This window comes from Chamaea fasciata, unplaced genomic scaffold (genome assembly GCF_029207755.1).
Source record: "Chamaea fasciata isolate MVZ Bird 193981 ecotype frontalis unplaced genomic scaffold, bChaFas1.0.hap1 SCAF_12, whole genome shotgun sequence".
NCBI lineage: Eukaryota > Metazoa > Chordata > Aves > Passeriformes > Sylviidae > Chamaea > Chamaea fasciata.
The window spans coordinates 9,930,270-9,957,457 of record NW_027094097.1 but is presented as its reverse complement, the minus strand read 5'-3'; the positions used below and the strand labels follow the sequence as shown (position 1 = coordinate 9,957,457).

Here is a 27,188-nt window from a genome sequence, read left to right as displayed (position 1 = left end):
TGCAGAGTCAGCACGTCCAGCCTCGCCTGCCTGACCTTGGGTGAGGGGAGGGACAGTCTTGGGATCCCAAGAGGGAGGGAGGTGGTGAGAGTGTCGCCGTGCAAGGACAGGGATAGTGCTGGCCCTGAAAACCAAAAGGCTCAGGTTTGGTAGAGGAGGAAGGGTACATAAAGTAGCACTCCAGACACCTAGCTCAGGGCATTCCCTGCCTGGGCAGGACACTTGGCTCCCTTTGCGTCATTCCACAGCCACCAGGAAAAGTGGATCATGGGTATGAACCAGAGCCAAGAGACTGAGGTGCAGGCAGAGAATTGCTGAGAGCCACGAGCTGATGCAAGTCCTCATGGGAACATGCGAGATAACCAAGTAGCAAAAGGCACCGGCAGAGTCCAAGCGAGAGCAGTGCAGCCACAGGCAGAGCAGCATGGCAGGACTCCACGTCCGCTCCCTTCTAGTGACTGGGGCCAACCGAGGCATCGGCCTGGGGCTTGTTCAGCATTTCCTGAGGATGCCAAAACCACCACAGTGGATCTTTGCAACTTGTCGGGACCCCAAGGGACAGAGAGCACAGGTGAGACTGGGCATGGGGAGACCGGATCAGGAATGGTGTTTGCAAGGGGCTGGGCTGGAGTCAGGCACCTGCAGCACAGGTCAGCTGGCTTGGAACACCACAGGACCAGTTGTGCATGGGATATGTGGAGGGAAGAATGGCACAGAGCCCCATGTGATGGGGCAGCTCGAGTGGGTGTTGGATACAAAGTGGTGCAGGGACAGAGATGGAGTGGCATGAACTTTGCCTGGGAACTCTGCACAGCCCCTCCAGCCTCTCCATGTCTACTCAGTGCCCTCTCTTTCAGGAGTTACAGAATTTGGCCTCCAAGCACGCCAACATCATCATCATCCCGCTCGGTAGGTGCCCCGAGGTGGGGACCCTTTGCCCCAGTTCCCCTGGCGAGTGTCCAGGCTGGGCACACCCTGGGAGCCCCGTGCTGGGAGGGAGCTGTGCCAAAGGGCTGGTGCCTGCGGGGCCATCGGGCACTGCCACCTCTGGGGGAACAGAGGGGACTCCACCATGGGGACGCAGGCTCTGACCTCCCCTGTGTCGGCTCTGCAGAAGTCTCTGACCCCACCAGCATCAAGGCAGCTGCAGCCAAGGTTGGGGAGCACCTGCGGGGCTCTGGGCTGAACCTCCTCATCAACAATGCTGGAATTCTGAAGCTGAACAAACTTGATAATGAGACACTGGAGGACATGAGAGAGATTTACACCACCAACACAATTGGGCCCCTGCTGATGGGCCAGGTGAGACCCTCACCCAAGTTGGGCTGTCCTGGGGGAGCAGGAAGGGCCGATGGGAGGGGATCCTGCCTCCACTCCGGTTACCAGTGGGCTCTCAGTTGATGAGAAGCTCGTGGAGCCATGGGCTGCAGCTCAGGAGCTGGAGCCTGGCAGGGAAGAGGAGGGAAAATGCCCCAGTGCTGGTGTCAGTGTTCCCCCCTGTGGAAGGGGCTTCTCCCCTGCCCTGTGCCATGTCCGTGTGTGCTCCTGCCCTTCTGTCTCCTTACAGGCGTTTCTGCCCTTGCTGAAGAAGGCTGCCCAGGGGAGCCCAGGCTCAGGGCTGAGCTGCAGCAAGGCTGCCATCGTCAACATATCCAGTATTGGCGGCTCCGTCGCTTCTTGCTTTGGCTGGGAGCTGATCGAAGCCGCCTCCTACCGCTGCAGCAAGGTACTGTCACACTTTTGCTTCTCCTGCGCAGCTTTGGATCCCCTTGCAGCCCCCCTTCCCCTCCCACCACCATCCCTGCACTGTCTCCCCACAGGCTGCTCTGAACATGCTGAGCAAGTGCCAGTCCCTGGCGTACAAGGAGCACGGCATCCTCTGCGTCGCTCTCCACCCCGGCTGGGTGCAAACCGACATGGGCAACTCTGCCGGACCCACGGTAGGAATTCCACTGGGGCGGGGCCATCAGAGCTCCTGTGCTGATTTTCCCTGGGTGGGAGTTGCTGTCCTGAGCTCCTGCCCATGGCTTCCCTGCCTGCCCAATCGCTGCTGGAGCAGCTCCCCTTGTCCTGGTTCCAGGGTGCTGGGTGTCCCCGTCCCCTCAGTTCTAGTCTCAGTCCCTCCCCCTGGGGCTGTCAGCTTTCCCTTTGCCCTGGAGCAGCTCTTTCCCCTGGCTCCAGCTGCTCCAGGGCCCTGAGCCAGGCCTCGGGCATGGGCTGCATCTCCCCCTCTGTCCCACAGCCCCCTGTGACAGTGGATGGCAGCGTGCAAGGGATGCTGAAGGTCCTCTCCTCCCTCTCCGAGAAGGAGACCGGTGCCTTCCTGGACTGGGAAGGGAATGTCATACCCTGGTAAGACACCACTTCAGGATCCTGGCAGCCAGAAGGGACCTTGTGCCACTGCTCCCATGTTTCCCACACCTTCAATAAATTCCTGCCGATGCTTCCAGCTCTGTTGTGCATTGCGGGGCAACCCAGATATCCCACTCGTCATCCCGGGATGCAGTGGTGCCCACAGCTGCCCTCAACTCACAGCTGTCACTGGCATCCCCATGAGTGTCCCATGGCACTGTGACTGCCCTCTGGAGACCTCCCGTCCACGAGGCATCGGAGAAGCTGGAGCAGGTTCCCTCTCCTGAGAGGAGAGAAATCTTCCAAGCCCCTGCAGGACTGGCTTTCCCCTGCCCAGGCTGAGCGGCCGGAGGGGCTGGGGGTCACAGGGACCAGCTGTCCCCTCCCCTCAGCTGGGGGACGCCTGGTCACGGGTGGGAGAGAGGGACACACAGTGCTTGGGCAGAGCACAGGGATCCTGCCCCTGGCTCACACGGGGCTGTTTGAGACTGGGTGTGGAGAGAGAGCAGAGAGGCATCAGCTGCCAGAGTTTACAGAGGTGGGGGGTACAGAGGGAACACAGAGAACACATGGCATAGGAAAGGAGAGAGAGGTTGTTTTTCAAGCTGATTCCCTCTCCTGGCAGTTTGGGGAGAGCTGAGGGTGAGCCAGGATGACCATGCAGAGTGGTGAGCCAGTGAGCAGAGGCTTCAGCAGGGGCAGGAGGTGCCGTCCATTTATCCATCACCAGGGCAGGCTGTTCCCTTCCCAGTCAAGGAAGGCTCCAGAGGTGTCCTGTGAGAGGCTGGCCAGCACAGTCAGGATGCCCCTCACGCTATGCTCCACTGTCAGCGGTGCCTGCAGAAAAGGACAATGGGCTGTTACAGAGAGCAACTCTTGGGGAGGGTGCATGCCTGGGAGCAGCATCCATGGTGCTCATGGGGATATTTTTCCTTACTGCCACACCTCTGTTCTCCAGGCTGAGTTGGGGAGACAGGGCTGGCTATCCCATGTGCTCAGTATATTGCAGCTTGCTGCCTGCTCCCTGCCTGCTCTGCTCCAGAAGATGGTCCTGGCAGCCCACAGCATCACAAAAGATCTCCCAAGTGCCCCTGCCCTCCCCAAGACATGAGGATTCAGTGAGGGTCCTGCTGACCCTCCCCTGCACAGCTCAGTACCTCCTCTGTGCCCATGTCAGTCTTCACCCAGCCAGGATGGATGGCCATGCACAAGATCCCCTTGTCCTGGAGTTCTGCAGCCAAGCACCTTGTCACCATGTTCTGGGCAGCCTGGAAGAGGCACAGCCCTGCCAGCACAACCCAGGGAATGGGTGGGCAGGAGAGGAGACATTTCCCAGGCAGAAAATGTGTGTGGAGGTGGGAAATGGGACTGGGTGCTGGGACAAAGCATCAGCATGACCCGCTGGAAAGGCTCAGTTCTGGCTGCTGCTGTCCCAGTCTCTGTGCTTCCACCTGGGAGAAGCAGGCAGGGGGTGGGTGGCTGGGGCAGGGAGTGACCCATGGGCTCCCTCCCCTCCATGGGCACCGTGCCTGGGACAGCATCTCCAGCACCTCCCCTGGCACCTCACCTTGCTGGCCCGGTACGGGTACATGGGGGCCTCTGGCACCCTGAGGCACAGCCCGATGGAGCCCAGTTTGGTGGAGATGTTGATGACAGCGGCCCTGCTGCAGCTCAGACCCTCCTTCCTCTTGCCCTTTGCCGCCTGCTCCAGGAGCGGCAGAAATTCCTAATGCAAAGATACCAACGCTCCATTAACATGCAACAGAACCCCAACTTGAGGACCATCTTGGAAGGCTCTGTCGCAGACTGTGGACAAAGAGCTGGACAGACGCTCCTGGCAGAAGGGCAGGGGATGGGGATGGTGCCCCAATGAGGGGCCAGGCTCCAGCCTTTCTCCTCCCCAGGAAAGGAGTGAGCTGGCACAGTGAGTCTGGTGCAGGCAGGCACTCCAGGTGGGGAAGAACTAAGCACAGAGGATGCTGGACTGGGCTAAACTGCTGACCTCCTCTAGGTAGGCAGGGAAGATCAATGCAGGTGACATTATTCCCATCGAGGAACATCTTCCCAAGCAGGAGAACCCCAAAAGGTCCAGACATACCTTGACAACCTGGAGTGGCCCAACCACGTTGGTGGCAAACACGTCGAGCATCTCCTGCGAGTCCAGAGAGTGCAGCGTGGCGTGGGAGCTGATGCCTGCATTGTTGATGAGCAGGTTCAAGCCCTGGTCCTTCAGATGGTACCCCACAGCCTTCATGGCTCCTTGGATGCTGGGCAAATTCACTGTGTCTGCCAGGGAAAAAGCAAAGTCAAGGATAGCTCTGATGGGTCACACAGCACCCACTGAAAATTGTGCTGTGGGTGGAACCAGCACATCTTATCCAGAAAGGATGCAGCAGGTTTATCAGATTAAGCACATTGGAATGAGCAGCAGTTTGTCCTCACCTCTTGGTTTTGCAGCTGAATTAAATCTTAATTCAAGTCATTTTTGGGTCATGTGGGGGCTACTGGTGGGAAAAACTTGTCTATATTTGCTTTCTGTATTCAAGGAATTTATGATCATACAAAGGCTGCTTGGTCCTTGCACACTGAGACTCCCAGATTTATTGCCACAGGGAGCCATTTTTTGCTTCATACTGTTACCCACAAGGCTTTGGAGCTGACAGAAGACCTGAGGTGAGTATAAGTAATAAAAGATTTGGGATGTAACCTGTAGTATTTGGTTGCAGGCTCTGAATCTGAACTTCCCTATCCCTACTGACCAAGTTGTGGGGGACAAGCCCTCTCAAGCAACAAGGCACAAATGAAATTGGGCTAGCAAGGATGAGCATCCTCAGTGCCTTTCTCTTTGCTTAAATTTTGGTATTGCCTTTGAAATTCTGCCATGCTTTAATTGAAGGATTTTTCTCACTTAGGCAATTAAAAGTGGTGATTTTTTAAGTTTGGGTCCAGCTGTCAGCTTGTTGAGATTTACATCCTGTCCTGGATACTCACCCATTGACGTGGCCATAGTTTTTTTTGTTTAAAAGGGTCGTCTAAATACCCTGAGAATGTGAAACGGGCTGGTTAGGCCAATATTAAACTTTATATATTGCCTTTTAATATCTCAGGTATACCACAAAGCCCTTAAAATCATGAATATTCACGTGTATGGGCAGGTTGGAGTGTGCCCTTGTTCCCATGCACATTTCTGTGCCTGTTTTTTGCAGATGCCAATGTGATGAGCCTCCTGGGAGTGGGGGATTGCAGGGCAAGATTCCTTATTTTTGGCAATGCTCTGACCCCTGACCTGTGTTTCTGTTCCCATGCTTAGAAAAGAGTGACTTAGCAAAAGTTTCCAAGGCTGAAGATTTCTTTCTTGGAATATTTTGTACGACTGATGGGCAGCAAAAAAAAAAAAAAAACCAACCCAAAAAAACCCCAAACAAACACCTTTTTCCTGGCATTTTTAACTAGCCTGATGTCTTTATGGTGGTAAGCAAGTATGTGAGTGGCAAGGACTTGTTGCTACCTTGGATTGTGCAGCACAGACCTTTGTAGAGGTGTCCCGAAAACATTTGAGGGGAATACCAGGGAATAATCTGCTGTGGGGCTGCTGTGAGGGGAAGGAGCCTAAGGATTTGAGAGGATATTGCATGTTCAGTTGCAGGACAAATCACAGAGTGCTTTGGAGTTACTTTTTTGGATAACAATGGGATGAAGTTCAAGGTTCTGTCATTCCATCACATGTGAGGGATCTTTTAGTCACCTGGTGAATGATTAACTGCTCTGTTTGGATTAGCTGAGTTATTGCTCCAAGGCATGTGGGACCAACATATTTTTAGTCCTTAACCCCCAAATTTGCTGCAATAACAAACTCTTGTCTCCCTGGAAGAAGTAAGGGTGGGAAAGAAAGAGGGAGAATGAAGTGACAGAACTTACACATTTTTGAGTTATTTTTTAAACTTTTCTTTCTGAAAATCCTTGCCTGCTACTGGTTTGAAGACAACTCTTCCTTATTATGGGGCAAGAGAGCTTGAAACAGCTTCTCTTTAAAAAAAAAAATCTTGTTGATGTTTAAGAGCTTTTAGGCTTATTTTGGAAATTTATTGACAGTCTGGGGCTTGGGATGTATGCTTTTAGTAAAGATTGTTCATGTAGTGGCCAGACCCTTGAGATGTCCCTTTTATGTTGGCCATGCTCTTCCCATCAGGTACTGCCAGTTGGGGCTCACAGCTCATTTATTTTTTATTACAGAGAACGTGTTTTACTTTAAAAATCTACTTTATAGCAAAAGAGAAATTTGCTGCCTCTTTGTAGTAAAGCCTGAATTCAAGAATGTCTTATTTTCTAAGAAATATTAAAAGAAACTGAACTTGAACTGAAGTTACTTGAACTTTTCAGGTGCTTTTAAACAAATAAGTTGGTAGGTAGATACGTAGGTACTGATATGGCATAGCCTTGATTCAGTTTTCTTATTATTGGCTCCAATGAAATGCAAGTATTTAGAAGCTCTGGCTGCTTCCCACCTCACTTATTACAGCAATGGCAATATTAGTGCAGGCACTTTCCCAAAATATTTCTTTTGGATTTGGATGTTCTTTTGATTCTTCATTAATAAAAGCAGCCCCACTCTCTCAGACACGGGGGAACACAGGAAATATCTGCTCCTTGAGACATGTCCTCAGCCTGGTGCTCCTTATCTCCCCACTCTTCACCCAAACACTGCCCTCCACAGTGAGACCCTGTCCCTGTCCAGCATCCTGGAAGCTTCTTTCCTGTGAATACCCCAACTTTGCCAACTCCAAATGCCAGCCTGGCTGTTTTCCCTATGCTGTCTAGCTCCATTTTCTGCCTTGTGCCGCTCCCAAATGCTGCTGGAAAAGGTCACTGAGTTTGGCCCGCATCCATAGAAGGAGGGAATGACCAAGAGGACATCTCCCCAGACCAGGCTGTGGACATCCCATGCCTCTGGGTCAGAGCATCAGCCTGGGATTCCAGCCTGGGCAGATTTCCCAGGTGTCATTTCTTAGCTCTTTTTTCTCCCTTTTTTACCTGAAAGAAATGCCGACCATGGCTACCTCCAAGCAGATCCCAAACCAGCCCTCCTACTTAGGAACCATCCAGGCAGTTACTGTGCCCTGCCTTGCTTCACTTTGTGAACCCATGTGTCCCAGCCCAAAACCTGGGCACTGTATTTAGCATCTTTGGGAAGAGATGTCATGCCTTTCCCATGAAACTTGCTCAGCTGAGGTGTCCAGACCCACCTCTGCCTCATCTGAAGCCAGTTTGACTGCTCCAGCCAGAGCACTGCTTAATTTGGGGGGAGAAGCTTCCGCAGGTATGCATGGATCCCTTCCCACGTGCCACCTGGCAGGGCTAGAGCTTCCTGCAAAAGCTGCCCCTGGTCCCACCTCTGAAGTCAGCAGAGAGCTGGAAGCAATGTTGGGTGCAAGGAGAAAGGTTGCTCCATACCTAGCTGGACCAGTTTGATGCTGGAGTGCTGGGCAGCTAATTCTTGCAGGGCCTGGAAATAAAGTGAGGGAGCAAGGGAGGAGGTTAGAAGCCACCAGCTGCATGATCAGGTGTCCCACTCCTGCTCCCAGGTCACTGAACCAGGATGGCTTTGCTTTCTTTGGGGAAAGAGCACAGAGCCATTTGCAGTGGATGGGGTAGGGCAGCAACCCCACAGTCAGCAGGAGAATGGTGCTGCTGGGCTTAGGAACTGCCCCCCATCCTGAGTGAACCCAGCTCAGAAAAGGGGTTGGCTGGCCATTGGCACATCCAGGAGTGAGGGTTGAAGACATGTCTGCCTCTCCAGCCACATCCCACCCAGCCACACTGGGCACTGCCTTATCCAGAGAGCTGGGGGGGTTATGAGACCCCAGAGCACTTCTGCCCCCACTCCTGGGATACCCAGCCAGGTCAACAAGCCAACAGGGCTGCGGGGACTGCGGATCCCCGCTGCCCACCTGGCTCAGCACCATCCCATTCCCTGTGCCCGCACTGACCTTCCCTCTTGGGCCCTTGGGGTCACGGCAGGTGGCAAAGATGTGCTGGGGGGGCCGGGGACTGGCGGCGAGCTGCCGCACAAGCTCCAGTCCGATGCCCCGGTTGGACCCTGTCACCAGGACGCTCCGAGCCAGCGCAGCCATGTCCCCAGCCTCTGCGCCGGGCGGTGACACATGGCAGGGTTGCCGCCTGCTCGGTGAAAAGAGGAGCCCGGCACAGCCCAGGGTGTGGCTCTGGGCACCCACGGGGACTGGGACAATGCCAGCACCTGGCCCCTCGCCTTCCCCAAACGGAGCCAGGGTCCCAGGAGGACCGAGGGCTCCCTGACAGTTGGCACATGGGGCTGCATGTCACCTGCATTGCTCAGATTCCCACCACTATGCTCCTTTAAAGCCCCAGCTGCCAGAGTCTCTGTAACAGCAGAAGGGTCAACCTCTTTCACAGGCTTGAAAGACCACTACCACGAAAAGGAGAACAGGTTCAAATCTAGCTGTGGACGGCAATCTCCTAGTTTGGGAGGTGAGTTTGGGATGGTTGAAGTCTGACATGCTAATCCAAAGCCCTGCCTGGGAAGCACAGGGAGTGCAGTTTGTATACTGCAAGCTCCACTCCTGCCAACACTTTCCCCCAGAGCATCCAGGAGCCACAGAGAAGGACCCCCACTCCCTGTAGCCTCAACCACCCACTGCTGGAGCTTCAAGCTCACATCCATTACCTTCCTCCTTGCTGGAGGACAATGCTGGATGCTTATAAGCCCAAGAAGTGTCTGTAAAAGCAAGGCTCCTGCAACCCAGGCTAGCCTGGGGGCAAGGATTTTTAGGATGCAGAAGTGTTAAAAGAAGCAAAGAGCAGCCATGTAAAAAGCCTCAGCTAAAGCAGAAGAATTGGGGCAACATAAATATGAGGTGGGGGAGGAAAAAAGAAGAGGAAAGTATTGGGGGTGGGTCTATCCCATCTGGATGTGCCTCGTGGCGCATATCTGTTGCTCAGTGTGGCAGGGGGGACAGAAATCTCTATTCCCTGAGTAGTTCCACGTTTGGCAATCACCAAAGAAACACTCAAGAGATGGTGAAGGGCTCCCACATTAGGAAGATGAGCTTTCAGGTGACACATATCATGAAAGGGAAGAGGCAGTGATGTTTCCTTCCATGGTGGTGGACAGACTATGGCCCCCATGAGAGGTAAGCATGCTGGGTGTGGATTTGGACGGTATTGGAGTCGGACCTGCTGTAGCAGATGTTCTTGCAGGTGTAATCACCTGCACAAACAATTGCACTGCACAGACTTGCCTGCTCTGCCAGCAGCATCCAGAGCAGAGTTCCCATTAGGAAAAATTTAGACTGGAGTTTCCTCTTTTCCTTCCAGGCTCCTGGGGAAGGAAACAACAGAAACAAGCAAAGAGGGCTGCAGGACCAGGAATGGCTACGGGCCAGTACCAAGCAGAGGAAGGATGTTTGGAAAGGGCTGACCGATGGCAGCCAAGGACAGCAGCACAGGCACAGTTATGGCTCCAGAGTCACAGACCAGGACAGAAAGTATGTACCAGGGGAGAGATGAGACCAGGCTACAAGATCCCAATGCTATAGAGGCACCTGGGAGCCATTCAGGTTAGAGAGGAACTGAGAGATTTCTACTAAAAGGCCCATTGGGAGGAGCAGGATCAGCAATGACTTTGGAGCGAGTTGCCCAGGCCTTGAACCTAACCACAAAACCGTCCAGGGATCCTGCAGATTTCCCAGACCCCCTTTCAATGCTTGACTGTCCTCAGAGTAATTTTTTTGTTTTTGTTTTTGTTTTTTTTGGTCAATGCGGCATCTCCCCTGCATACTTGCTGTGCCCCTTGGCCTGGGTCCACAAGGCCTTTCCCATGAGCTCCATGACGGGAGCCATGCACTGACCCCTCCTGCATCTCATAGCCTTGACCTTGACCCTGCAGCCCCCTGCAAAGACCCTGCGGCCATTACACCCCCCAGCAGGGCTTTGTTCGCCACTCCAGCACCCCCAGCTCAGTGCCCCCAGCCAGCTCCAGTTCTGCCACAGCCCCTCCGTGGCTGAGCCCGACACCTCCCGGCTCCCTCCATGGGAGCAGGCAGCATCACTGTTGCAAAATGTAGGATGTGTCAGTCGGTATTATCTTAAGTCAGGCTGTCCTTTGATGTAAGACCTTTGCATACTTTCAAGCCTAATCAGTAGGAAAGGAGACCTAATCGCTGGAAGAGGCAGCAGCCAGCATCCCTCACTCAAGGACATCCTGAACTAACAAGATTTAGGGATTGCTAACTTGGCAAAATACTCCAGGTCCGTGTATCTTAGAGCTAAACTATATTCATTGTAACACTAAAAACCACACCTACAGATCAAAAAGACCCTCCCCACGTGAAGCATGAGTAGAAGTTAGCTGAGGTTACATGATTTGTGTGGAAGGTAGTAGTCAATCCTAACAGAAGGGCTGTGCTTGGGAAGTTACTAACCCAGAATTTCTGTGTATAAATAACAGCACGGGAAGTCCGGTGGGGTGTGCTGGATTTGTGGAATACCACTGAGCACCCAGGCTGGGGCAGCTCAAAAATAAACAATGAGTCACTCGAGCGTGTCATTATCGGCTCGTTGCACACCAGGGAACGAACCTGATTTTTGGGGCAACATCCCGCCCGCAGGGCGGGCACCCCTAAAATGGCGGCACCCGCTGAGGCTTCAGCCCGCCCGCGTCACGTGGCCGCCGTGTCCCCTCATTGCATCAGCCGGGGGCGGGGCGCCGCACTGGTGGGTGGGGCTGGAAGAGGAGTGACAGCCCTCACAACCAATGGGAGGTGGTGTCCGGCGGAGGGGCGTGGCGGAGCGGGCGCTGCGGCGCGGCCGGAGGAGCGGAGCGAGGGGTGGCGGTGGTCGCGCAGGTACGGCCCCAGGGGCCTGGGGGGGTCCGACCGCTGGGTTCGGCTTCCATGGTCCGGCCGGGACCCGCGGGCACAGGGGAGAGGGCCACGGAGAAGGCAGGGTGGGTGGGTGGCGGTGCGCTGGTCGCGCCCCATGCGGGCCCGCGAGGGGATGCCGGGCGGCGCTGCCGGCCACCGCTGTGCCCTCGCCCTTTCTCGGGCACTGGAGAGCGGGTGTGCCTGGGCAGAGGCTCTGATAGGCCCTGGGGCCTCTGCTGTGCCTGGTTCTCCGCACCTCGGGTCCTTCCCTCCTGCAGCATCGTGGTTGGATTCGATGACCTCAGAGGGCTTTTCCAACCTAATTGATTCTAAGCCGTGAATACACCCAGGCCTTGCTCCAATGGGGAATTCCCGTCTCTCCGCGCCGCCGCAGGCTGCTGGGATCTCGCCTCCCTCCATGGATCCGCATTGCGCTGAGCTGTCAGGGACAGCTCTGTGTACCCGTAGGACACAGGCGGTGCTGCCCTCCAGGCTGTCACTTGTCTCTGGTGTTCGTGTAGGGATGTGGATCCCCTCGAGGAAGGCTTCCAGGCATCCCTGGGGCTGGCTCTGCTTTGAGCAGGGAGGGTGGACAAGGTTATATTCAGGGGTCATTTTCAAACTTGGCTGTTCTATGATTTAGTCCTTGAATCATAGAATGGTTTGGATTGGAAGGTACCTTAAAGGCTACCTGGTTCTAACACCCCTGCTATAGGCAGGGACACCTTCTGTGACACAGTGCTGCTACAAGCCCCATCCAGCCCAGCCTTGAACACTTCCAAGAATGGAGAAGCCACATCTTCTCTTGGCAACCTGTGCCAGGTCTTCACCACCCACTCAGGGAAGAATTTCTTCCTAATATCTAGCCTGAATCTCCCCTTTTCCAGTTTAAAACAGTTCCCCCTTGTTATATCATTATCCCCGTGTAAAAAGTTAATGTCTGTCATTTTCATAAGCCCCCTTAAGTACTGGAAGACTGTAATGGTGTCTCCTCACTCTGCATTTAATCACCCTGAATGCTTTGGTGACTTGGCAGTTCCTCAGTCCCCAGCAAGGCAAATGCAAGCTACTTAGTTTAGTATCCATGAGAATTTGATACTTTATAACTATGTGTTTTCAAAGAACAGGTAACTTGAGGTAGAGCCCCAGAAATCACAGAGTTTGGGAGAGAGGAAATTTCAGGTTGACCCTTTCAGGAGTTGGAGACAATGAACTTGATGTTCATCTTGAGCTGACAACAGATCACAGCGTTGTTTGTTGTTGTTTTTTCAGACTGCACTGAGGTTTTGCCACTTTCCTGCCACTTACTTCGGACAGTGGCAACTTCCAGCGTCCAGATGGAGACCCCGCTCACTGCCAGCCAGATCCGGCAACGGTTCATTGACTTCTTCAAGGAAAACAAGCACACCTATGTGCACTCATCTTCTACAATCCCCCTGGATGACCCCACACTGCTCTTTGCCAATGCTGGTATGAATCAGGTAGGATTCCCTACTACCCTGGCACTGCAGTCCTACAAACATACGTTGTTGGAAGTTGTGAAGCTGTTTGAAGAGCTGTTGGGAAAATTACTGTTTTCTCCACCTTCATTCTGGTCACAGAGAGATGGTTGGTGTGTCCTCTGGAGTCTTCTGTGCTCTCACAAAATTGGCAAGAGCACTGGAAGAGCTTCCTATGGTGAGAGCTCTGCCAGTCTCATTTCCTTGACCCTTGGTACCAGAGCAGCCCTGGCACAAATAACTAACATTGTCTTTGAAGAGCAGTTGAGACTGCAAGGGCTCTGCTCCTGATCAGCATCCAGTTTTTTATTTTTTGGCAGCTGGGCATCTGACAGCTTTCAGTCCCTTTGGAAGGCCTGGGGGTTTGGTGGGCTCTAGGAGCACCTGTGTGTGAGCGAGTGCTGAGTTCTCGGCAACCTCCTCATGGACAGGAGCAGCAGGTTTGTTTCTGAAAGGTGCTTTGGGTTTGTTCAGACTAGTGATACCATGACATAAATGACACTTACTGCCTTGCTGTTTCCTGCAACATTTGAAAATAGGTTTTGCGTGCTTTTCTCAGTTTCTCAGCTTTTCTACTAGTTCACTTGTTCTTTTTTCTCTCCTCACAGTTCAAACCCATCTTCCTCAATACCATCGACCCCTCACACCCACTCGCTAAACTGAGCAGAGCCACCAACACTCAGAAGTGCATCCGAGCAGGGGGCAAGCACAACGACCTGGATGATGTGGGGAAAGATGTGTACCACCACACCTTCTTTGAGATGTTGGGGTCCTGGTCCTTTGGAGATTATTTCAAGGTAAAACAGTCTGGGTGCACCTCTGAATCTCTTGCGTAGATTTATCCGTCTCTGTAAATTCAGCAGAGCAGTTGCCAAGAGGAAAGAGAATATGTTGGCACAGAGGTACATGCGGGTCCTTTGGAATAAATGAGCTTGGAAGCCGCCCCAGCTCTGCATAATGATTTGAGATTAATTACTTAAGGTTTACAAAGCTGATTAAATTAATTCTGCTAGTTTGGAGTCTTCAGGTAGAGATTTTAGTGGCTGTCCTGGATATGTGGGGACTAACATGTGCTATGCAGTTATGGCTGACCTTCAAACAGGAGTGACCATACAATAATGATTTCCTTTCTCAAGCTTCTTGCTAGTGTAGTATTCAAAGTCAGAATTAAAAGGCAAATTGAAAATTTTGGAGGCAGTGAACATGCTAGAAGTTAACTTGGCTGCATCAAGACAAACATATGAGATGTTTCTTGTGCCCTCTTCACTGCATGTATTGATTTTTGTCTTTCTTATGTCAAAAGTCAGAAAGTTTTCAGGTGCTGGTACCTACAGTAGCCAGTACTTTGGATGTTGAAGAGAAGCTGTCTTTGCATTCACTTGCTGACCTCATGTTTCTTTCTGCAGGAACTTGCTTGTAAACTGGCACTGGAACTTCTCACCAAGGAGTTTGGCATCCCTGCTGAAAGACTCTATGTCACTTACTTTGGTGGAAATGAGGCTGCAGGACTGCAGCCAGACTTGGAGTGCAAGCAGATCTGGTTGGATTTGGGGTAAGGCCTTTCACTGAGGAAGGTGCATGTTTTGATAAGCAATAGTAATTTATTTGGCTTGGATATTAGGAAAAATTCTTCACAGAACAGGCTGCTTAGAGCAATGGTGGAATCACCATTCCTGGAGGGATTTTAAAGCTGTGTAGCTGTGGCACTTTGGGGCATGGTTTGGTAGTGAGTTTGGCAGTATTGGATTAACGGTTGGACTTGATGATCTGGAAAGTCTTTTCCAACCTAAATGTTTCTGTGATTCAATGATGGCTTGTGTTAATGTGGCAGAACACATATGACAGGAGACTTCAACAAAATCAAAGTGTCACAAATAGCATTTGCAGGGTAGTGGAGCTTCCAAACCCGAGGGAAGTACTGATATTAGATAGAAGAGACGGAGAGCTCTGGTTTCAAAATCTCCTGTGTAAGCTTAAGAGTCCTGCTTGGTCAGGTGGATGGAATGTCCTGCCCAGTGTGCTGCCGCTGATAGCATTTGAGAAGATCATGGAATCATAGAACTGTAGAATGGTTTGGGTTGGAAGGGACCTTACAGCTCATCTTGTTCCAAGCCCTTGTCCAACCTGGCCTTGAATACTTCCAGGGATGGGGCAGACACAGCTTCCCTGGGCAGTGTGTTCTGCTGCCTCGCCATGCTTACACAGGGAAGAATTTATTTGTAATATATAATATGCATCTGCCCTCTGTTAGTTTAAAGCCCTTTTCCTATCACTCCATGTCCTTCTAAACAGTTCCTCTCCAGATTTCTTGTAGTCCCCTTTAGGTACTGAAAGGCCACAACAAGGTAATCCCAGAGCTTTCTTTTCTCCATGCTGAACAATCCAGATTCTCTCAGCCTTTTCTCATAGGAGATGTTCTTCATCCCATCAATGTCGTCTTGCTGATGGCTTTACTGAGGTGTTGTGTAAATCTCTGTCTCCACCTGGGATGACTGCCAGGTGCCAGTGTTCACTTGATCCCCTCAGCAAGGATCTTGAGCATTAGGGTCTTGGATTGATCTGTCTCAAGACACTAAAAATTAATCATCACATCTAGGGAACTAGTGAGCTGTGATTTCTCTGGCATAGCCTTTAGTTTGGGGAATTCTTTTAGTTAGTATCTGTTGTTCAATAAATTTCTTCTTACAGGCTGGCTGAGGGCAGGATTCTGCCTGGCAGTATGAAGGATAATTTCTGGGAAATGGGAGACACCGGCCCCTGTGGCCCTTGCAGCGAGATCCACTATGACCGGATTGGGGACAGAGATGCTTCACACCTGGTCAATCAGGATGACCCCAATGTCCTGGAGATCTGGAACCTGGTGTTCATACAGTTCAATAGGTGAGCCAGACCTGCTTCCAGCTTCCAGGTGAGCCAGGTTGCTCTAGCTCAGTTTGGGAGGCTGCTTGGACTGTGTGTTCTTTCAACTGCCCTTGGCTTGCTCGCCATTCCCAGTTATCCAGCAGCTAAGCACTTTGTGATGCTCTGTCCCTTTACCCCTTACTGGTACAAAAGGGATTGGTCATGTTGTTTTTGGGACAAACTGAGAATATTTTCTCTGTTTATCTGCCAGGAGTTCAGTAGGGAATAAGTTGTTGTCTGCTCTGGGTCTAAGTTGTTGCTGGGGGTCTTGTTAATTATATTTTATCAAAGTTGTCCTGTGTGTGGCTTGTGTGTGGGCCTGTGTCACAAATCTGATTGAACTAAATCTTATGGAGATGAAGAGAGAAATGGGGTTCCCCCTGCAGAGCCTCCATCCATAACATCTCACCTTTCTTTGGCAGGGAAGCTGATGGGACACTGAAACCCCTTCCTAAGAAAAGTATTGATACTGGGATGGGCCTGGAGAGGCTGGTCTCTGTGCTGCAGAACAAAATGTCCAACTATGACACTGACCTTTTCCTTCCTTACTTTGAAGCCATCCAAAAGGTATGAACTGAAGTCTGACCTAGCTGCATCCATTCCCTGAACTCTTGGGGAGATGTGTGGGTCTGGTTGGACAGGGTGGTCTCTGCTTTCCCAGCTGCTGTGAGCCCCACACATTTGCACTTTGCTGAGGGTAGGAACCCAGGCTGGCACAGTAATTTCTGCCGTGGGGTGTATTTCCAGGGGAAAACAGGACAGTGAGTGGTGCAACTTTCCCAGTTTCTGTGAACTGTCCTGATGGACACTCCTTGGTCCTCTCCCACTGGGAGATGCTCTGCAGTCCAACATGGCCAAGTGACATCTTTTTCCACATGCTAGAGAGCACGTGATACTGCTAACCCAGAATCAATTTGTCCTTCAGTCTCACACCTGGAAAAAGCTGATGTGTAGAAAATTCCCTTAGCTATGAGCGCTTTGCCATAAACCATGACAGTCACTTGCAAAATCCATGTGCTGTTGCTGCACTGTCCTGAGTGGGGACCAGGTTACCCACCCTGGGAGTTCTGTGTGCAGGTTCAAGCTTTTTTTTTCCTCTGTGGAGGAGGCAGAGCTTCTTGGCTGTAGATCATGCCTGATAAAATGTGGGGAGAAGAGCCCAGGCTCCTGCTACCTCTAAGGAATGAGGTGCCAGGCTCCAGAGCTGGAATTGGAGAGCTGCCTCTTTTCAGTGTTAAGTCCACTGGCTAGCCACAGCCTGTGTCCTTGTCTGCCTCCCTGCCGTGTACTGGGAGCCTGGCTGGAGGAACTGTGCCCATGGCAGGAGGTTTGCACCACGTGCAAGCAGTGCATGGTTACAGCAGTATATCTTTCCCTAGGGTATGGATAAAACCATCCTAAAAGAGGAAAGCTGGGACCATCTCCCGTGGGACAGGATTTGAAAGGGTTGTTGTTCGGGCAGGTTATGCCGGGTTAGAGTCCTCGAGCAAATGTGCAAAACAGATGATTCCCCTGTGCTCTTTCCCTCTTCCTCTCTCTTGGGCTCTTAATGATGGGATAAATTGGATTTTCTTCCCTCTGGTCTGGAGAGCTTTTGCCCATTGAAATGTGGGCCATGGCACCATGCAGGGCCCACAGCTCTGTTCCTCCCCCAGGTTCACTGAGTTGCCTCTTTCCACGAGGAATATTCTCCTCTGTGGCTGTGGGAATTGGGGTGGGCTTGGCTTCTGAGGTGCTTCCCTACAATTCTGCCATGGTGCCACTGTCAGTACTTGTACCCTCTGCCCACTCACTGCCTTCTCTGCAAAGGGCACAGGTGCCAGGCCGTACCTGGGGCAGGTTGGGGCCGAGGACGCTGATGGAATAGACATGGCCTACCGTGTGCTGGCTGACCATGCACGGACCATCACCCTGGCCCTCTCGGACGGGGGCAGGCCTGACAACACTGGCAGAGGGTAAGGAGCTGCTGCATTGTCACCACTCCCATTCTGTTCCACATGCTTTCCCTCAAGGCTCTGGGATCTCTTTGGATTCATCATTAAAGCAGTGGGTAGCAGAGTGTTTGCTCAGGATATCTGATGCTTGAATTGCTGTAGTAGGGTACACCCAAAAGGCCATGATGCACAACTCTGAAGGTTCTTGTGAGCACCATTGCTGCTGTGCCAGCCCCCAGATAAGATGACTGTGGGCAAGCAGGCACAGAGCCCTGCTTGGTACAGTGTTGCTGTTGAAAAAGCAAGGAATTTTTGGCTGGTGAGCTGTGCTGCAGGTGTCAGTGGACTCCATAAGCACCCAGTGGGGCATGGAACTGGGGCCTAGCACCTCACCTCTGCCTTGCTGCTGCCATGAGCAGCATGAGGCATAACGAGAGGAGAAAACTCTGTGCTCTTGGTTCTGGGAGGGGGTGCTGGTAGGTGGGTGCTGGTGGAGCCCCTGAGAATAACTCAAATGTGTAACATTTGTGTGGGGGGCTCTGCTGTTCCCTAGGTATGTGCTGAGGCGGATTCTCCGGCGGGCTGTGCGCTACTCCCATGAGAAGCTCAATGCCCCCAAGGGTTTCTTTGCTACTCTGGTTGATGTGGTGGTGCAGTCACTGGTAAGTTCTCCTATTCCACTGTATCTGCTGAAGATTTCCTCTGCTGAGGTTTGCAGATCTCCATATTGAAGGGCTCCTCCTCTTGGGTCTGCAGGGAGATGCCTTTCCTGAGCTGAAGAAGGACCCAGATATGGTAAAGGACATTATCAATGAAGAAGAGGATCAGTTCCTGAAAACGCTGAGCAGAGGCCGTCGCATCCTGGACAGGAAGATCCAGAGCCTTGGGGACAGTAAAGTCATTCCTGGTAAGGCTGTGACTTCTGTCTGGATGCAGGAAAAGGCATTTATTATCTGGGATCACATAAGGGCTTAAGGAAGTTGGGAGAAGGGAAAGGATGGGAAAATTAAGAGGTGGTGGGAGGACAAAATTGGAATCAGAAGACATCTCTTAGAGCTGAACCACCCGTCTCTCCTCCGGCCTGTGTCCACTTGCTCAGGTTTCTAAGCTGTCCAGACATACATCTCTGTGTCATCAGAGAGGACCCTTTTGGATGTTCACATTCTCCAGACCTGTTCAGTCCTGCCATAGCTCAGGGCCTGTGGGGGAGCAGTGTCTCATGGAACATGAGAGGTGACTGCTTTGCCCTTTCTCTGCAGGTGACACTGCCTGGCTGCTGTATGACACCTACGGATTCCCTGCGGATCTCACTGGGCTGATTGCAGAGGAGAAGGGCCTTGTTGTAGACATGGAGGGCTTTGAAGAAGAACGGAAAAATGCTCAGGTGGGTAACAGGTCCAGGGGAAGCTAGTTTATGAGTGGGCAGGTAGAATTCCCTTCTTTGCAGTTTGCAGTCTTGAGTTGCTCCTTTCCCATTGAGTCTGCTCACACCCCATATGCCCCATGGTTTGTCCCATGGGAAAAACCAGGACAGCTGCAGTTGCTGTGGGACATGTCTTTTCTGTACCGCTGGGGTTGGTTTTGCTCACTAGAAAAGCCTGGAACCTTGAGCTCAGCCTACAGACAGAGATAGCAGAGTGCTGGGAGCACCTATGCTGTCCTGTTCTGGTTAGGGAAGTTATTCCCTGTCCAAGGATCAGTATCCAGGCGGGCCTGCACCTTGGGTGCGTTTCCCAGTATGTTTACTGCAGCAGCAGGGAGTGGCATTGACCAGCTGGGTACTTGCTTTGTCCTTGCTGGACTCAGGCCCACTTGGTCTGCATGCTGGAACTGGCTGCTCTGAAGCCAGAAAAAATTGGCACACTCCAGGTGCTGGCACACAGCTTCCCAGGGCAGAGCACTAAATCAAGGAGTGCTGAGGGATGTGAGATGTGCAGCTAGGGTGGCATGCATGGCTGTTTCTTAAACCTTGGTATTTGGCTGATCATTTCTCAAACCTTGTTCATTGGCAGCTCAAATCCCAGGGCAAGGGTGCTGGAGGGGAGGATCTCCTCATGCTGGACATCTATGCCATTGAAGAGCTAAGAGCCCAAGGGCTGGAGGTGACAGATGACTCACCAAAATATAACTATGCTTCAGATCCGAGCGGTACCTATGGTATGAAAAGCCTTCTCACAATCATGTTCTGTTCCTAAAGCTTCCCTGGCATGTATCTCTGGGCTCCCCTTTCCTGGGACATGGAGTTGGAAGTGGAAGGCTGTGCAGGTGAATAGCCTGCTTGTTACTAACTGAGAAGAGAAAGAGGACAGGCTGTTCAGGGGCTACTGTTCTGCTGTTGCCAAATTAAGGGAATTCCTGTTCCTGCAGCTTTATGTCTCCACACTCCTATGTTTGTGTTTCTCAGCTGCTCCTTTGCCAATGCTGCAGGAGACTGCAGTTTCTGGTTGGCCTGCTGGAGGGTCCTTAACTTGCTTGCTCTGGCTCTTCCTGCTAGTTTTTTTATTTGATGGAGATTCAGGAGGCTGCAGCCATGTGTGCTGCTGACTTTTGCTGCATAGGTGTGGAAGGTGGTGACAGTCCCTGCCTTGGAGGGCACTAAATGAAATTTCCAGCTAACTGTTGCCTTACTCCTCTCTCCTTATCCCCTGCAAATGTGTCAGCTGCCATGAGCTCCTGCAATAACTGGGAGGTGTTGCTATGACATTCTGCTCCTACTTGGTGTCTACAAGGTTTTCCTGTTTTACTGACACTGCCTGTCATCCCGGTGGCAGATTTCGGGAGCCTTGTGGCCACAGTGAAAGCCATCCGCAGGGAGAAGAAGTTTGTGGAGGAGGTGTCCACTGGCCAGGAATGTGGGATAGTGCTGGACCGGACCTGCTTCTACGCTGAGCAGGGTGGGCAGATCTATGACCAGGGCTACATGGTCAAGGATGACGACAGCAGGGAGGATGTGAGTTGGCCTGAGAGCCTTTTGCTAGACACAGTCTGACTTGGGGCCTGAGCAGAGGGGAGAAGGGGCCAAGCAAGCTCCAGCAATTTCCCATTGAAATTGTGACACCAGGTGTCACACATTGCACAGGGTTCCTGTCTCGGGGTTCAGCATGGGATGGATCTGCTGGAGTTTTGTTCCACTTGCTCCTTGAGGAGCTCAGTCCTGTGCTGCTGTTACCAGAATGTGGGTGCCTGTGGTGGTGGTGCCAAGATGGGGAGCTGAGGTGGGAAGCTCTTTTTCTGCTCTATAACTGTGCCCCACCTTAATTCACTTCTCCACTTTGCTGTGTGCTGTGCCTGAGGACACTCAGCATTCTCCAGCACACACACCACTCTGGCTCTCAGCTGGGACCTTTCCAGTTGCAGCTCACACCTCTGGCTGGATGATGTCTTCCCTTGGCGTCTCACCCTGCTCACATGAGGCATTTCCTTCTTTGTACAGAAAACAGAATTCACTGTGAAGAATGTTCAGGTCCGAGGAGGCTACGTGCTGCATATAGGAACTCTGTATGGGAGCTTGAAAGTAGGAGATCAGGTCCACCTGACTATTGATGAGGTGAGTTAAAACATGGTGTAACAAGTGGCCTTGTCTCTTTCTCTGGATTTTGTCTTGTTTCTTTTCATCGGTGCCACTCTGGGGGCCTGATGTTTGGGTCTGCTCTCCCTGCAGCACTCGATCAAGCATTGTCTGGCTGACTCCAAGTCTCTCCTGCTTCACACCTGGCTTTCTCCTACCACGAGGCAGATAATGCCCAGCTAGCTCAGAGCCACTCTTGCTGGGTTTGCTGATCACAGGCGGAAACACATTTTTGGGTCATGACTTGCAGGGAGAACATGTGTGGTACCCCACTGTGTAGGGACAACAGAAGAGAGCCTGGGCTCCAAACGTTGGTCCTGTGGGCTCAGCTTGCTGAGTGAGTGCTGGGTTGAGCACAGTCAGCCTGATGCATTTCCCTTCCCTATAGAGGCAGCGCCTTTAGAGGAAGAGGGAAGGCTTCCATCTTGGAGTGCTTTTCCCTGCTGAGGAACAGAGACTGGTTATCTGTATCCTGATCTGTCCTTGACCTCTCTCCACACAGGCCCACAAGGGAACTGCCAGGAAAAAAACCATGCACAGATTTGGTGGGGAACGTCTGTTCCTGTAGCTGAAACTCCAAGTGTGATCAGTTGTTTCTGGTGTCCTGAGCTAGTTAGGATTCTGTTGGAGCAGGGCATTAACCTCCCCTCCAGCTGCTGGAGGTGGCTGTGGCCCATCTAACAGTGTGCTTTCCTCCCTCAGGCCAGGCGGAGGCCGGTCATGAGCAACCACACGGCCACCCACATCCTCAACTTCGCCCTGCGCTCGGTGCTGGGGGAGGCTGACCAGAGGGGCTCCCTGGTGGCACCGGACAGGCTGCGCTTCGACTTTACGGCCAAGGGAGCCCTGTCCACTCAAGAGATCAAGAAAGTTGAAGGGATTGCCAACCAGATGATTGAGGAGTCAAAGGTGGGTATGTCTGGCACATTGTATAGCTTGAGTCCAGGTTTTGGATCATCTGGGTTGCTGGGAGTTTGGCATGCATAGGAGGATTCTGAGCTGCTGGTGCAGTACTGTGCGCAGATTGCCATCGTCTTAGAGGGTTTTGAGTAGGAAAACCCCATTTGGATTGTTCTGTTCATTGGTTTCAAGCCCTCTATAGGGTTGGAGTGTTCCCGTGCCTGCAAATAGTGTCACATCAGCCTCAAGAGCCAAGTTTGCTACAGGTTTAGCAGAGTAGTTTTGCAGGCCTGGCTAGATTTACAGCATACACCCAGACAACCTAGTGATGTGTCCCCAATGGCAGGAGAGTTGCTCTGTCTGGTGCCAAGTGTCAGAGCCGACCCTGGAGGAGCCTGGAATCTGCTTGGAATTATTTGCATGTGCAGTAGCACTCAAGGGGTCTGAGCAGGTGGTATTGGGAGTTTTGGAGACATCTGCCAATAACTCTGTGATTCTTGCAGCTCAAAAAATCACAACTCAGGTGAGGCACAAGACTTCACTTCTAGGATCTTTCAGAGGAAGAAATTTCCCAGGAATGTGAGTCTTCAGACACAGCTGACAGGACTGGCTCTTACCTGCATTCCTTTGTTGTCCTTTGCAGACTGTGTATGCCAAGGACTGCCCTCTTGCAGCAGCCAAAGCCATCCAAGGACTTCGGGCAGTTTTTGACGAGACCTATCCTGATCCTGTCCGTGTGGTCTCCATTGGCATCCCTGTGGAGGAACTGCTGGCTGACCCCTCTGGCCCTGGGGGCTCCATCACCTCTATTGAGTTCTGCGGCGGGACGTGAGTACCTGGAGAGGCTGGGGAAGGTGGCAGGGTGGCTGAAAAGGAGTTCCTGTGGAGCTTGAGCTCCTGGGAGTGTCATGAGCATACACTGGGCAGAGCCAGGGCAGAGATGGAGGTGGTGGTGATAATGTGCCTTTGCAATCCCAATCCCGAGTCAATCAGTCTTTAAAATTACTTTTTGCAGGCAGGAAACTGCCTGTATTGCCCCTAACCTCACGCTGGGTCTCTGGCAGTGCTGGGAGCACAGGTCTTACCACCGTTTCCTCACTCATTTGCTTTTAGCACAGGTTGTTTTTTTCTGCCTGTCCCCACACTGCTGCATTTCCCTGGCAGGATGGTTGTCTTATTTTATGCTGATTATGGCTGAGATGAGAGGTGGACTTCTAACTCTCTCTTGTGGATCTGTCTGGGTTCTTTCCAAAGGCACTTGCAGAACTCCAGCCATGCTGGCCCCTTTGTGATTGTTTCAGAAGAAGCAATTGCTAAAGGCATTCGGAGGATAGTTGCAGTCACTGGGGCTGAAGCTCGTAAGGTAAGGGTAGGCAGGAGAGATCCTCTGTGAAATTCTACCCGTTAACCCTGTGTCAAAGTTCTTTTGTTCAAATCCTCTGAGGGACTCATAGAAAAGGGTGCTGCTGTTGGCAAAGACTGTGCTGGAGACTCAGGCTGTGCTACAGTCGGAGCAGGGAAGAGAGGGGGAAGTCTCAGCTGTAGGTGTTGTGGCAGAGAAACCTGGGTTGGTGTGTGGGATGACTCCAGGGTTAGCTCAGGCTGCTTTTCAGAGTGGCTGCTGGTGTGGAGCTCTCAGCAGCTGGCCAGGCCAGCAGGAGAGTGGTGAAGTCAGAGAATCCAGTCCTCTGCTGCAGGAGGCAATGACTTTGGATGGGGGCTGGTGTTCCCTAAAGTGGGAGAAAGGGGTTTAATGGGGGAGATGATTTCTCTTTTGGGGGAATCTTGGCAATCCTGGCAAAGAAAAGAGACCTGGGGCCCATGTGCCAGCATCACACCCTGGTTCTGGTCAAGTGCTGCCTGCTTTGGCCCTGTGGCTTCCCAAGAGTTACTAAGCTCCATCCTGGGGCATTCCAGCCTTCCTTGCCTCTTTGCCCTCTGGGGTGACCAAAAGGCCAGTCTGCTCAATCTTCCAGCTTGATTTAACTCAGATTGTATTCACCCAGGCCCTCAGGAAAGTCGACAGCCTCAGGAAACTGTTGTCAGCCTTGGAGGCCAAGGTGAAGGTCCAGACAGCTCCCAACAAGGATGTGCAAAAGGAGATCACGGATCTCGGTGAGGTGAGGATGGTAGCAGTGCTCTGCCTCCCCAGAGTGAATGGGACCTTCACTTCAAAGGGAATGGGTGGTATTAATGAGGCCTGAGTTCACCTTCCTGCTCCTGTCCAACAGCCCTGCATCCCATAGGTGCTGCAGCCAGCACCTGTTGCCTCAGGTCATTGGCACTAGGCTGCAGACAGGAGGAGTGGAACTTACTGTGCTCTGCCAGTTGAGGCAGAGTTCATGAGGTGCTGCATCTTCTGCCATGATTGCTGGCACCCTTAATCTTCTCTACCTGCTCCTCTTTTGCAGACACTGGCCACTGCTGTTATCCCACAGTGGCAGAAAGATGAACTGAGAGAGGCTGTTAAAGCACTGAAGAAAGTCATGGATGACCTGGACCGAGCAAGCAAAGCTGACATCCAGAAAAGAGTGAGCCATGGGCTGGAATAAAGGACGGTGTGGGAGGGCAGTAGGGTGCTCCTTTGGGAGCTCTGTTAGTGTCCAGGATGGAAGAGAGTTGATGTGTGGGAGTGCCCCTCACACTGTTCAGCCTTCCAGCTTCTCTTGCTGCCTCCTGAAGCAGAATTACTTCCATTCATGTTCCCTGAGTTGAAGCATGGCAGCCTGTTCCTTCCCTAACAGTGCCCCTGGGTGCAAGCTTCCTCCTGGATCCCACTGGACTTTTCTGGAGGAGGAATTATACACAACATGCTGTCTTGCAGGCCATAAACCTGCCTGTCAGAATATATTCCTCCTGGCTCCACAGTGTGAGACTGCTCCAGGCTGGGCTGTGGGTGTGTTTGGGCAGCTTGGGGACCTCTGTCCCTGCTCCACCCAGGTGGTTCTTGTGTCCATACTCAGTGTGGATGGTCTAGTGGCTGACCACTGTTGTCCTCAGGTACTGGAGAAGACCAAGCAAGTTATTGAGAGTCACCCTAACCAGCCATGGGTCATCATGGAAATGGAAAATGGAGCCTCAGCAAAGGTATGGGAAAGTCGGATCTGTCCTCAGCAACTTTCCTTCTACCTGAGGAGTAGCTGGGTGATCTCTCATCACTCGGGGAGGTGGTTCAGAGCTGCAGCACTTCCCTCTTGCCACCTGCCATCCCTGAGAAGGGGGAGGGACCACTGGGATATTCTCTTGTGACCCACCTCCTGGACTAGCACTTGGACTTGCTGGGGTGGTGGGGTTTTGACCACTTGCTGAGCTTCCAGACATGGTGGTAGATAGGGAGCCCAGCAGAAATCCCATTGTGTCCTAGGTAAGACTCATCCTGCAGCAGTCACGACACTGAAATGCACTTAAGGGACTGAGAAGAGCAGCTCTGCTGGACCATGAAAATTGTGATGCTTGTGGTCCTTGCAGATCAGCTCCCGATGTAGTGTCCTGGGCTGTGTGTACAGGGCCGGGCCAAGAGCTGCCCCCATGGGTTCAAATTCTGTTCTGGCAAAGGCTGGATCTGCTCCTTCCCTCCCAGGCCTGAATCTCCTCCTTCCATCCTCCAGACACAAGTTTTTTTCCAAATGATTTCTGTTGGAATGAATGCTCTGTTGTGTGCTTTGTGTCACAGTGCTGAGCCTTGTCAGTGCCAGGCGGCGGGGGCTGGTTGTGCCTGCTCTGGACTTAACACCCTGTTAAAATTTCCTCTCCAAGAGTCGTGGAGCTGATCCTGCCCACTCTCTGTGGCCAGCAGCATCACCATGATACCCACACTTCTGCTCCCAGTGGGTGCTGTTGCAGCATTTTCCCTGGCAGAAGGGTGCATCCCATGGGATGGCGGTGCTGGCAGCCTGGGGAGCTGCATGTTCCCAGTCCACCCAGAGCAGCACTGCTTTGCTCACCAGAGGACCCACTCCTGGGGCTCTCTGCTGCATCATGCTGTCTATGTGGGTGAGGGATGATGGTCTCCTTGGGAATAGTGGAATGTGTGGCAGTCTCCCTGGTTCTTCCCTGCCTGCTGTGTCTGATAATCCTTGCGGGCTCTTCATGCTGCATTTGAATCTTCCTGGCTCCCTTTGGAACAGCTGTTCCCTTCTGCTGGGAGGTGTTTTTTCCCCTCCAGCCAGTACACTCAGGCAAAGGTTTATTCTGGGGCTGATTTTGCCAATTCCTGTGTAACATAAGGTGAGGAAATAAAAGCATCTTCTTCTTCCTGCCTTGGGGTACACAAGCAGGGTTTAAGTCCCCTGCCAAGGCTTCTACACTGCCAGGAATGTGAAGATGGCTCATGTTTGGGAAGAGGAGCATTGCAGAGTGCTGCTGACTGGTTTAATGGAATTCCTGATCCCTGAGGTCTCTGGGTGCTGTTGGGGCTGGAGCTGGACTGGGTGCAAGTGTAGGGAGGCAGTCATGCAATGGTTTTGTTCTCTTCCAGGCCCTGAATGAATCTCTGAAGCTCTTCAAGACTAATTCTCCCCAGACTGCTGCTATGCTCTTTGCTGTGGATAATGAAGCTGGCAGGATCACCTGCCTGTGTCAAGTTCCCCAGGTAATGCCAAGACTGTGTGTGGCTGCCTCTGCTTGAGCCTCCTTGGAGCTGCAGCCTCCACGCCAGAACTGTCTAACATTACACAGCCAGACCGATTGGGGTTTGCAAGAGCCACAGCCTTTGAGCTTGGGCTTTGTGTCAGGCTGCACAAGTGAGGGAAGAGGGGTTATGCTCTAAGGACGGGGAAGGGGAAGAGTCAGGACTTAATGGGGTGGTAGGCACAGAGTGATTGCTGTTCAGTGCTGATCGCTGGGTTTCTTTTCCTGCCCAGGAGACTGCAAATAAGGGCCTGAAGGCCAGCCAGTGGGTGCAGGAAGTGTCTGGCTTGATGGACGGCAAAGGTGGTGGAAAGGACATCTCTGCACAGGCAACAGGCAAGAACGTGGGCTGCCTGCAGGAAGCCCTGAAACTGGCCACGGACTTTGCCAGGCTCCGCCTGGGGGAGCTGAAGAACTGACTGAGGGAGGAACCCCGGCCCTTTTGTCTCCCTGTCTGTCCCCTTGCCCGGCTTTCCTGTCAATAAAAGCTCCCTGCCCCGCGCTC

General features: G+C 52.4%; 3 protein-coding genes across 3 annotated transcripts; 2 read left to right on the top strand and 1 right to left on the bottom strand.

The window, feature by feature from the left end:
• Window positions 1-262: 262 nt before the first annotated feature.
• LOC136295883 (C-signal-like) lies at window positions 263-2,449 on the top strand. Its single transcript, XM_066194606.1, has 6 exons — window positions 263-571; window positions 858-909; window positions 1,115-1,302; window positions 1,568-1,726; window positions 1,821-1,940; window positions 2,243-2,449. Exons 1-6 carry the CDS (start codon window positions 425-427, stop codon window positions 2,354-2,356), a joined length of 780 nt encoding a protein of 259 aa, XP_066050703.1. The 5' UTR covers window positions 263-424; the 3' UTR covers window positions 2,357-2,449.
• LOC136295884 (C-signal-like) lies at window positions 2,438-8,498 on the bottom strand. The gene is made up of 6 exons (XM_066194607.1): window positions 8,340-8,498; window positions 7,804-7,855; window positions 4,451-4,638; window positions 3,920-4,078; window positions 3,510-3,620; window positions 2,438-3,189 (listed from the first exon to the last, which is right to left on the bottom strand). The coding sequence occupies exons 1-6, from the start codon at window positions 8,481-8,483 to the stop codon at window positions 3,076-3,078; spliced, it is 768 nt and encodes a 255-aa protein (XP_066050704.1). The 5' UTR covers window positions 8,484-8,498; the 3' UTR covers window positions 2,438-3,075.
• Window positions 8,499-11,145: 2,647 nt separating this feature from the next.
• AARS1 (alanyl-tRNA synthetase 1) lies at window positions 11,146-27,184 on the top strand. The gene is made up of 21 exons (XM_066194502.1): window positions 11,146-11,234; window positions 12,525-12,733; window positions 13,360-13,548; window positions 14,158-14,303; window positions 15,440-15,631; window positions 16,075-16,219; window positions 17,462-17,607; window positions 18,140-18,248; window positions 18,343-18,493; window positions 18,846-18,970; window positions 19,599-19,743; window positions 20,358-20,536; window positions 21,020-21,133; window positions 21,857-22,063; window positions 22,698-22,882; window positions 23,309-23,417; window positions 24,061-24,174; window positions 24,466-24,585; window positions 25,055-25,141; window positions 26,532-26,645; window positions 26,917-27,184. The coding sequence occupies exons 2-21, from the start codon at window positions 12,590-12,592 to the stop codon at window positions 27,100-27,102; spliced, it is 2,907 nt and encodes a 968-aa protein (XP_066050599.1). The 5' UTR covers window positions 11,146-11,234; window positions 12,525-12,589; the 3' UTR covers window positions 27,103-27,184.
• The last annotated feature ends 4 nt before the right edge of the window (window positions 27,185-27,188 follow it).